The sequence below is a fragment of the Phoca vitulina genome, unplaced genomic scaffold (genome assembly GCF_004348235.1).
Source record: "Phoca vitulina isolate PV1807 unplaced genomic scaffold, GSC_HSeal_1.0 scaffold9, whole genome shotgun sequence".
Lineage (NCBI taxonomy): Eukaryota > Metazoa > Chordata > Mammalia > Carnivora > Phocidae > Phoca > Phoca vitulina.
Window position 1 is genome coordinate 37,277,998 of NW_022589712.1, and position 11,765 is coordinate 37,289,762.

Sequence of the window (11,765 nt, forward strand, 5' to 3'; positions counted from 1 at the left end):
GGTGGAGCCTGGGAGGGTCTTCTTACCTCGCCCCGGGCCGCATCCCCTACAGCTGGCCCGACGTGGCCACCACTCTTCGTGGGAAGTGAGGCTTTGAGAGCAGAGCTGGAGTTATAAAGCGTCTCCCCGAGTCTTAAAGCCTTGAGTTTCCTTCCAGCTTAGGGACCACTGGCCACAATAAATTCATCCTTCCGTCCTTTCCGGCGTTACGTTTCGCAAAGGGGCCCACCATCTCCTCCCCCTCCCGCTCCCGACCCTGGTACAGCATCCCGGATGCTGCCAAATTGCAATCACTACAGCAGTAGGGACGTAGCAGTTGGGTTCTCCGGGCTGGCTATTGGCAGAGGCCCGAGAGAGCCTTGGTTGGGAGGATTTGCATCAGCAACGGGGCAGTGCTGGTGAGCTTCCCATCCCCTCTTGGGAGCTGTTTCCTCTATGGTCCCATGACCAGCACTGCAAGATGACTAGGAGGATTTGGCCTTGAGGTTTACCCTTACACACAGAGAAAAAGAAAAAGAAAAAAAAAAGTCAAGGCACAGTCTGCAGCTGGTCTGATAACACTGGTATGTCAGAGGCCATACACACAGGCGCACGAGATAGCGGCCTCCTCTGGGTTGCTGAAGCTGCTTATGGGCTTTGGGATTTCAGTTACAAGTGGTCATATTATACTATTTTGCAAAGTATGGAATAATTGCCCAATTCTGTACTGAACATATGTAAAATTGGACCTCCGGTTTACATCTTTAGGCATTTTGTTATTTGCAAATTATTTTCAAGGGAAAATTAGACTCTTAAAATACAAAGAGCTGATTTTATTGAATCAAAAGATTGATTGATTGGGATCTCCAGAGAAATCAGCTGAGCCATTCTCACACTTGTTTGATGAGTGCTTTTATGATTTTGAAATCTAAGGTTACTTTTTTAAAACGGGCAAAGATAAGACATGTTCCATAGCAGTACAAATTGATAAAATCGCTAAGACTTCTTGAGAGGAGTTCCATGTGGAGCAAGGTAGGAACTGAACTGCTTAGGAGTCAGGAAACAGTGGCACATGACTTGGCCACTTTGAGGACTCTGACCTAGAGCTCCAGTTTATATTCAAAAGATACCTTTTATTATTCATGATATTTTGCCTCCGAATTCAGAATAACTCAGTTATAGAAATGTTTATGTATATATGTGATGCATAAATGACAGAACGAAGCCACTTAAAGAGAATTTAGCAGTTGCTTACTCTAACAATGCTTATAAAGAAGCCTGCCTTAGAATGCAGTTTATAGGATATTTGTAGAAATGCTCATCGAGTTGCAATTCTTGACTGTTTCCATCCTTTTGCCACCAAGAGTCCCCTTCTGTTTTTCTTTATATAGACCCCATGTTTTGGCAAGAAACTAGTGATCTTTTTTATTAGACAAAGACAGAACTGAGTATGTATTTTAAAAGTAGTAAGCATCAATTTATAAAATGTTTGCCAGCCTTTCAAAAACACTGAAGGTAACTTAAGGATCCTCTTTCCTATCTTCAGGAACTCCTCTAGGACTGCATACTGTATCATATGCTTATTATAACATTACAGTGGAAGTCCTGGTATAATAGAGATTTCTGCTCCCCAGCTTAGAGGGAGAGAAAATCCCCTCTTAAAGATTCTTCACTAGTTCCTTCTCATTAATTTAGCGTTTATTGATTTGCCCAAGCTCTGTCCTTCTGGAGAAATCAGAAGAAACAAAATCATTTCCTTATCCTCTAGTGTGCTAGATGTGTGCTGTCCAACAGTAGCCACGTGTGGCCACTTAAATTTAAATTAAAAGTGTATTTTTTCATTCCACTAGCCACACTTCAAGTGCTGAAGAACCACACATGGCTAGTGACTACTCTTTTGTTTAGAATAGAACATTTCCATTATTACAAAAAAATTATTCTGGACAGCGCCACTCTAAATAGAAGGTGAAATTTTAATTGGGAGATAAGATGAAATACATAAAATAATTGGGGAAATCTTAGTACACTAAAGATCGAACCTCATTAGAACATGTACTTCTTGAGAACATGGCAATCTCTAAGAATTCAGGCTTTGACCTCAAACTATAGTTCTCCCTGTGCTGACCTAGGATGTGTTGCTTAACTTCTGTTGCTTTATCTGTAAAAGGGGGATGAAAATAGTATCAACTTCACGGGATGGATATAGGGATTAAATGAGGTAATCCATGAATGATGCTTAGACTAAAGTCTAGAATATGACCTTCAAGAAAAGTTAGCTATTACTCTTATAATATACATTAATGTAGTAAAAGTTTTCTTTCTTAAAAGTTGTATCCCTTAGGGGGCGCCTGGGTGGCTCGGGTCTTGATCCTGGGGTCCTGGGATCAAGCCCCATGTCGGGCTCACTGCTTGGCAGGAAGCCTGCTTCTCCCTCTCCCGCTCCCCCTGCTTGTGTTCCCTCTCTGGCTGTGTCTCTCTCTGTCAAATAAATAAATAAAATCTTAAAAAAAAAAAAAAAGAAAAATTTGTACCCCTTGGGTGCCTGAGTGGCTCAGTCAGTTAAGCCTCGGACTCTTGATTTCAGCTCAGGTCATGACCCCAGGGTTGTGAGATCGATCTCTGCCTGGGGCTCCAGGCTCAGCCCAGAGTCGGCTGAGGCTTTGGGAAACACCACCAAACAATAGTGACTGTTGTTGCAAACGTGTGCATATTTTTCTTACATAACTATCTAAAGATAATTTTGTAGGGAGAGGGGTGGAGGGATAGGGTAACTGGGTGACGGACATTGGGGAGGGTATGTGTTGTAATGAGCACTGGGTATTATATAAGACTGAGGAATCACAGACCTGTACCCCTGAAACAAATAAGACATTATATGTTAATTAATTGAATTTAAATAAAAAAATTAAAAGGAAAAACAAAAAAATAAAGATAATTTTGTAATGAAGTGTGGCTAGTGTGCTTTTTTTGTTTTTTTTTAGGGAGGAAGAATGTATGCCCGAAGTAGGGAGTGTGGGGAGGAGCAGAGGGAGAGGGAGAGAATCTTAAGCAGAACCCATGCTGAGCCCAAGGTGGGGGCTGGATCTTAGGACCCTGAGAACGTGACCTCAGCAAAATCAAGAGTCAGATGCTCAACCAACTGAGCTACCAGAGGTGCCCCTAGTGTGTCTGTTTTTAAGCACAACACTCACTGGTTATCTTCCCTTGAACTGGCATTCCAAGAACATCAGCACATACTGCTCTAATACTTTGCCAGAATGGAAGAGGCTCCTTGGATAAGCAATGAGCTCACAACCACTGAAAGAACTGAAACTCCTGCGGAAAGAAGTTTTCTCCGTAAAGGTGTTGGAGAGGAGATCCGTGTATTGGGTGATGAGTTTAATCTGTGGGCACCAAGAAAGTTCACTCTTCAGTGGTTAAACCTATCCTTCTCTTCCTAGCACAGAAACATCTTTCACACACCTGACTTAGGTTGGTTGAGACACAGGAGTTCCATGGCAGGTAAATGCTAATGACATCTGTGGAGGTTTGTGGGTAGCCGTCTTGGACCTAAAGAGACAGAATTGAGTTCACTATTTAATAGTGGTTCATTTTTACAGCTGCTATCATTGAGCCAGCACATCATAGATACCCCTTGAATTCTGAGAAAAATGTAAATAGGTCCTTTTGTGGATGGGCCTAGGGTCAGTGCTTCTCTCAGTTAGTTATAAAGTCTGAGGAGGAGGTAGAAATCTCCTTGTCATTAGAAAGGAGGAGGCTGCCGGAGTGTATTGAGAAAGAAATACTGACGTCTACAGAAACGGATTGCTGTCTGCATGCCAGTCAACACGCAGAACTAATGGCTGATTATTTAGATTAAGCCCAATAAATTTGTCCTTTTCTTTTATTACAGTTCATTGAAAAGTTCCCTGTTCTTGGAGAGTTTCCGCTATTTTATTTCTGCTGAAAAGTCTGTTCAGTAGCTTGAGAATTCATTACATATTTTCTAAATTTTCTGGAAAACTTAGTCAAATAAGCAGGTACAAAGACACTGTAGCTAAGATATAATTTAAAATTCTGAAATGAACCCCTAAACTGAACTGGTAGTTGTTGCTTGGATTTATTAGATGAAAGAAATTTACAGTGCAATAAGCTGAAAAGGGTTTTTTTCAAAGGACATAATTATAGATCCACAAAAAGTTGCAAAAATATATATATAGGGAAGTCTCAGGTCCCCCACCCCCACTGCCCCAGTTGTCCCCATGGTAACATTTTGGGTAACTCCACTAATATCAAAACCAGAAAAATGACATTGGTATGCTCTTTCAAGCTTAGTTATATTTCATCAGTTTTATATACACTCTTTTTTAAGTATTTGTGTGTCCTATACAATTTTATCATCTGTACAGATTATTCTACCACCACCCCAATAAGACACAGGACTGTTCTATTACCATAAAGCTCCCATGACCTGCCCCTTTATAGTTGCATCCATCTTCCTCCCCACCACATCTCTAATTCCTGCAAATCACGAATTCCTTCTCATTTCTATAATTTAAAAAAACGCTATACAAAAGGAATCATACTGTATAACCTTTTGGATTGGCTTTTTCATAGTCCCTTGGGATCCATCCAAGTTGTTATGTGGATCAATGGTTTGTTCCCTTTTTTGATAAATATTCCATGGTATGGATATACCACAGTTTAACCATTCACCCCCTGAAGGATATTTCTGTGGTTTCCAGTTTGGGGCTGTTATAAAAAAGCTGCTGTAAACATTTGTGGACAGATTTTGTGTGAACGCAAGTTTTCATTTCTCTGGGGTAAGTTCTCAAGAGTACAAGTGATGGGTCAGATGGTAAGTGCATGTTTAGTTTTATAACAAACTGCCAAATTATTTTCCAGAATAGCTGTACCATTTTATATTCCCATCAGTAAAGTATGCATGATGAGTGGCACATTTTAATCTATTAAATAAATTTGTTAAAGTATAGTCCTACATGTCTCTTAATATCCACTATTTTACTGTTGTTCCTTACTTACTTGAACCCCACCAGACTGAACTTCAAGGTCAGGAATCCCATTTTGTTCATCTTGATGTCTTTGGTGCCTAATATAGTCCTTGACATATATTAGTCAATAAATATTTGTTTAATAAATGAACAAATTAATGAACAGAAGAATAGCTGAGTCAGACTGAAATCAAATTGAAAAATAAAACTGTCAATAAATTATAAGTGAATTTGAATTGGATGCAATGAATTTTCTTCCAATGTATAACAATATTTTCAAATTAGAAATTGGCACTCTGTAAGTTGAGTCATTTTGGAGCAAATTTGTAAAAACTAAATGCTAAATTATTTTGGGCCAAGTTATTCATATTAGTACTTTGGTAAAAGCAAAAGATTGGAAATAATCTAAGTGACCGATATGAAACTGCTTTAATAAAATATCTAAATAGTGGAATACTATGTACTTATCAAAAGTAATGAGAAAACTTTTTATGTAAAGAATGGACATCCTTTAAAAGATATTAATTTTAAAAAGTTAGAAAAAGTATGTAGAGTATGTCCCTCTTTGTGTAAAAATAAAACAAAGAAATGAAAAAAAAGATATAGGCATAAAGATCTTAATTCTCTCTAAGTCAATCTATAAAGTACAAGGTGTGCCACACTATCTTGTATCAGAAGGTAAAGAAGTGCTCAAAAATTAGGGAGACATATCAAAAGAATACAGGAGCCAACTTAAAAGGACCCCTCTGGCCAAATTTGGGACAATTATTAAGAAAAATGACACTGATGGATTATAACACATTGAATAAAAACAGAAAAAGAATATGAGTCCAAACTATATTTAAAAATTAAATAGAGAATAAAAAGAGAAAGGAGAGAAAGGGAAGTTGTTTACATGAGAATGATAAAATTAAAATAACACCCTCTTGCAATCACCATGGTAATAACTGATTCAAGCAAAGATTGTCAGTGGTTGAAAGTTTGCTGAGGAAGAGAAGATTCATACATTCTCAAGGTATGGTGGACACCTTAACCAAATGCTCGAATTTACTATATGTTTCCTATAGCTGCTGTAAAAAATTAGCACAAACTTAATGGCTTAAAAACAACACGAATTTATTATCTTACAGTTCTGTAATCCAGAAGTCTGACTTTGGGTCTCACTAGGCTAAAATCTCGGTGTTGGCAGGGCTGTTTTCTTTCTGGAGGCTCTAGGGAAGAATCCCTTTCCTTGCCTTTTTCAGCTTCCAGAGGCCACCTGGATTCCTCAGCTCAGGGTCCCCTTCCCCTTCTTCAAAACTAGCAAAGGTAGGTTGAGTTTTCCTCAGATCACATCACTGGGACACTAACTCTCCTACTTCTCTCCTTCACTTATAAAGACCCTTGTTATAATTTTGGGCCCACTCAGATAATCCAGGATAATTTCCTGTGTCTTGAAATCCTTAATCACATCTGCAAAGTTCCTATTGCCATGTGAAGTAACATACTCATGTGTTCTGGAGATTAGGACAGGGACATCCCCATGGGGGCCATTATTCTGCCTACAACATTGGCCATGAGAGATAATGTGATACCTTAGCATCATGCACATTCTGGTGTAACGCACTGAGAAGGACACATCACTTAAGGTTCTTTTCTTGTCAAAAGAGATATTTATCTGAATTGATAAATTCAGTTCTGAAACAACAGTCTTTCACTATTCAAAAAGATCAATATTGTTAAAAAAAATCGGGGAATTGTTCCAGAATAAAGGAAAGAGACTACAGAAACATGACAACTAAATGCATTGTATAATCCTTGAGTAGATCCTGGGTAAAAAGAAAAAGTATAAGAAGTGTTATTATGACAATTGAAACATTTTAACTGTATAATAAATAATAATATTGCATTAAATTTAAATTACCTAAGTGTGATAATTGTTTTGCTTGCTCTTAGGAAATATAGGAGAAAAGTATTTAAAGGTAAAGTATTATGATGTCTGCAACTAACCCAAAATGCTTCAGAAGAAAGATGAAGAGAAAGCAAATATGGCAAAATATTAACAACTGGTGAATCTAGATCAGTACTATAAAATAGAAATATAATGCAAGGTACATATGTAATTTTAAATATTCTAAAAAAAAAAATAAATATTCTAGTGGATACCTTAAAAAGTTAAAAGAAAGTGAAATAAATTTTAATAATATTTTAGCCCAATATATTTCTTTTAAAAATTTTTTTAGAGAGAGAGCATGCACCTAAGTGGTGTGGAGGGGCCCAGGGAGAGGGAGAAAGAGAATCCCAAGCCAACTCCACGCCTAGTGTGGAGCAGGACAAAGGGCTGGATCTCACCACCCTGAGGTCATGAACTCAGCTGAAATCAAGAGTCCCGTGCTCAACCGAATGAGCCACCTAGGCGCCCCAACCCAATATATTTCTAATTTAAAAATGTAATCAATGTAGAAATTATTGAGATATTTTACTTTTTTCCCTATATTAAGGCTTAAAAAACCAGTAGGCAGTCATCAACTGTAGAACATCTAAGTTTGTGCTAGCTGCATTTCAATGCACAATAGTCACATGGGCTGGTCTTACTAAATTGGACAGCACAGGTTCAGATGAAGGGTATATGTGTGATCATTTTCCTACACTTGCAATTTTCTGTAGGTTTGGAATTTTTCAAGATAAAAAGCTGGAAAAAGGAGAAATAGATATTAGTTGTATATGCATAGACTGTTTCTAGGATACAGAAGAAAGTGTTAACACTGGTTACCTCTGGGAAGAAGAAATTAGTGACTGGGGAAAAGAGAGGGATGGTGGTGTTTACTGTACCTTTCTAACCTTTTGTAGCATATTGTGACTAAGCCTATTAAAACTTGAAATTATTCTAAAAATAATATCTGCTTTATCTTTGTATTCAAAACCTTTGCTACTTAGCCCTAGTAACCCGCAATTCAGAGGAAAGAGCTCCACCTACAGAACTTGATTTCCTAAGAATTCCTTGATAGAGGAAAGAAGCATGAGTCCTATCTAAAATATAATTAAGTTTAGAAATTTCTCGTGATTTTTCCATCTTTGTCAGTCTTTAAAAATCCGTTTAATCTTCCTGCCTGTATATTATTAAACAATTTTAGACAAATGTTATCAATAATCTAAACCGTCTCTGGGTTGCCGAAAACAAGAAACAATATCCAAGCAGAGGCTCACCTAAATTCTACGGTGATGGATGACCGCTGGAACTCACAGCGGCGCCGGGGGTTGTGAGCAAGTTCATTACGAATTTATATCTGATTTACTTAAGCCTCCTTCCATCTTGCAGCGGAGCTGGGTCTCTTGGGTTACATTTGTTCTGCTGGAACGGTTGGCACTTCAAAGCGTAGTTACATCCTGTTGCCTTCTGCTCCTATTTCACGAGGATTTCTGAATCGAGGCTGGGCGGTAAGGTTTCTTACTCCTCTGGTAATTGCATCATTTCCTGGCCGTGTCTCGCACAGAACGCGGAGACGTGAAGCGATTGCCCGGTTAATAACACTTACAAAATATGAGGATAATGGAAACGCAGTGGGTTTGAAGGGTTTCCTCGGATCCGGGTGCAGATGCTCTCCGCAGTGCTTCACTAGGCACGTCACCCACAACTCTCAGCTTCGTTAGCCTGGCTCAATAAGTAATCATCACGATAGATACATAATCGGGTTCTAGAAGGCCACGTGGCCCTTCCTCACCCGCAGAGAGCCTGCGCCGTGTGCCAAGGACGTGTGCGGTGTCACACCCAGCTCTACAACGTGAAATGCTCTCCGCCGGTGACAATCTATCTAGATTTAGTGCAAGGTTTAGTGGGACTTAACATCTGCGTGAGAGGAAAAGTCAGAAAGAGACAGAGGTTAGATTTAGAAAGAGCAGCTAGATGATGAAAAAAATAACAAAGCAAATGACAAGCTTCCGGGCAGTACTCTAACATTTCTATAGATATAGATATTTATGTTACATAATTAGAATGAATTACGTAATTAGTCTTTTCTAGCAGGGCAGTCGGAAGAGGATTGGATTTGGAGGGTCCAGGATTTCCCCACAGGAGCCACCTGGGTGCTGGGCTGGGAGCGCCCAAAATTTGCCTCAGTTTAGGAGACTGCGACTCAAAACAGGAACGAAGTGGGTGGGGCTTAGAACCAACAAACTCTCTTTCTACTGGTCAGGTTTACGTAGAGACTTTTTAAAGTGGCAAATAAGCTTCAGGGACGACTACAGTCAGCTTCCCTGGTGGTCTAGTGGTTAGGATTCGGCGCTCTCACCGCCGCGGCCCGGGTTCGATTCCCGGTCAGGGAAAACGTTTTATCCTACCTCCTAAAAATCTTGAATTCTTACCTGCTTTTTTTTTTTTTAAATCATATTTATTTTATTCACTCATAAAAGTTGAATTCGTCTTTAAATGTTATTTAATCTAAGATTTAAAATACGCCTTCTTTCCCCCCCAGGTACAGCAGCAGGTTCTTTTCCTGTTCCTCAAAGCATCCTACGGGTTGTTGGCACCGAAGAGAATGTAAACATTGGGTTCCTCCTGCTGGAGCACCTGGTAAGACGCTTTACCCAGATTGGGACTGGAGAGTTGGAGGGGAACAAAGGGAAAGGTGGAGGTCCTGTGAGACATGCAGGGGAGGCCTGGATAGAGAGGAAGGTGGGTGAAGAGGAAAGACAGTAAGGAGAGTGGTGAGTGGGGAAATGGGGGACACTTCCTGTTCCAGTGCATGTCACCTTAAATAAACTAGACTGACTGAACAAGAACGTTGTGGAAGGAGAAGCAAAGCATGGAAGTTAGAGCAAACACCCCTACCCTGTGCCGACCAGGTCCTCCGTACAGAATTACAACAGAAATGTCCGGAAGTAGAGCGAGGAAAGCCTTGGCCCCCAGCACGTAGAGGGGCAAATAAAACTGCCTCTCACAGTTGTGTAGAAAGTCAAAGGAGAACACGATTAAGGTTTTGAATATGGCCTGTTAATTTGGAAAGGGTGCTGATTGGGAACATGGTAAAGCAGGAAGCTGGGTTACATTAAGATTTGGTTTGAAGAGGTCATCCAAGTGAACTTATCCTGTACATATGGAGTGAAATTTTTGACTAATAATGATAGATTTGGAGGAGATTATGCTTTGAAGTGAGAACTGAAGGCCCAAGAGTAGAAATGCTTCCTAAGAGATTGAGTGCAGCATAAAGAGGCAAGGTTTGCAGGCTTGACTTCCACTGTAGGAGGACAAAGTAGGAAAGTCAGTCCAAGTCAGGGTCAAAGAAGCCAAAGAAGAAAGAGTCTAGAAATTGTAGTGTACCCATTAATAGCATAAAGGATATTTTTCTTGTTTGCTTAATTTTTTAATGGCGTTTTATTTTCTTTAGTCTTGGTGTCATCCTTATTGTGTTTCACCTATACTATGGCTATTTTTAGTCAAATAAGTACACTTTTCCTAAATAATATTGTCATTTAGACACAGCAGTACTTTATCACATTCCCTACACACAGCACAAAGCTGCTGCTCTGTAGAGCCGGAATATTGTGCTCAGCTCCGTACTTATGAAAAAGGGGGAAGTGCTGAAGGACTGTTTGCAGAAATAGCCCACATATGAGGAGTTTCCTTAAAGATGAAGGACTAGAAAGTATTTAACCAGCACAGATGAAAGCAAAGGTTATTTGCTGCCTATCAAAAACATTTTTCTGAACTTGTCAAGTTATTTCATTTAAACACAAAATCCTCATATATCCAGGGTTAGGGTGATGCATAATTGAATATTAAGATGGTGGAGAGGAACCAAGGGTAGAGAGGAAGGAAGGGGAGGACTTTATAGTTGGTGCTGTATTAATGGATTACTTAATCAATTAAATCAAGAAGTAGATTGCTAAGACTTCACTTGCAAACAATCATATACATGTTCAGCCCTCATAATTCTATTTTTTTATGATCCACAGCTCTACATTTCCACTGAAAGAAGTGGAAAAAGAATTACACTGAGTCAATTTGAATAATGTCTACAACTTAATGAGTTCTTTCAGATTCTGAACACCAAACTAAGCACTTTATCTACAATAATCAAATCAATTTGTACAACAATTATCCTTGTTTTGGAAACAGACTCAGAAAGTTTATTTAACCTATCTGAAATCACACAAGTATGTGGGGGAACCAGGATTCCAACCTGATTTGCCCAACCTAAATCTGATATTCTTTAAGACTCCCCACACTACAACAAATTTTCTGGTGCCACATTGGCATCTTCTTTAAAGCAGTCTTTACAAATAGGATGGCTCGTAGGGAGTGTTGCATAGAAGTAAAGAGGAATTATATGACATTTTAGGTTCTCTTTTAAAGGTATAATTGAATTCTATGCATGACAAGTTTAGTAAAAGTCAACTGTAGTAGTTTTGGGGGTTACCAGATTCCATAGAAACATGTGGAAAACATTTATTCTTTTTATTTGTTTGTTTGAGAGAGAGAGACAGACAGCAAGAGCAGGAGGGACAAAAGGGGAGGGAGAGAGAGAATTTCAAGCCAACCCCACGCTGAACACAGCTGGAAGCCAGGCTCTATCCCAGGACCTTGAGATCATGACCTGAGCTGAAACCAAGAGTCAGATGCTTGACCAACTGCACCACCCAGGCACCGCGGAAACCTTTTAATTAAGAAATAAGTTCAACAGCAAACACAGTGTACTTGCATTTATGGATAAGCATGTTGATTTGTGAAAGTGTTTTTTTTCCCTTCAGTACGATTTTTATTTATTTAAAAATCATCTTTACCACAACTCCATTTGATCATTATTACTTTATTGACTT

At 39.2% G+C, this 11,765-nt stretch overlaps 1 protein-coding gene and 1 non-coding gene across 4 annotated transcripts in view; one reads left to right on the forward strand and one right to left on the reverse strand.

Moving 5' to 3' along the window:
* Positions 1-8,821, reverse strand: part of NCOA7 (nuclear receptor coactivator 7) — a 153,797-nt gene extending 144,976 nt beyond the window's left edge. Inside the window, exon 1 of one of the 3 annotated variants that reach the window (XM_032407933.1) lies at positions 8,157-8,821. Coding sequence is in view for 1 of the 3 variants with exons in the window: in XM_032407934.1 (XP_032263825.1) it covers positions 27-43 (17 nt within the window). In the remaining 2 variants the exon portion in view is untranslated. Of the gene's footprint in view, positions 1-26; positions 565-8,156 lie in introns of those variants that run through there. The other 2 variants (XM_032407932.1, XM_032407934.1) reach the window with 2 other exon arrangements.
* A 379-nt stretch (positions 8,822-9,200) lies between these two features.
* TRNAE-CUC lies at positions 9,201-9,272 on the forward strand. The gene has a single exon. It is a non-coding gene; the product is annotated as a tRNA-Glu (tRNA).
* Positions 9,273-11,765: the final 2,493 nt, after the last annotated feature.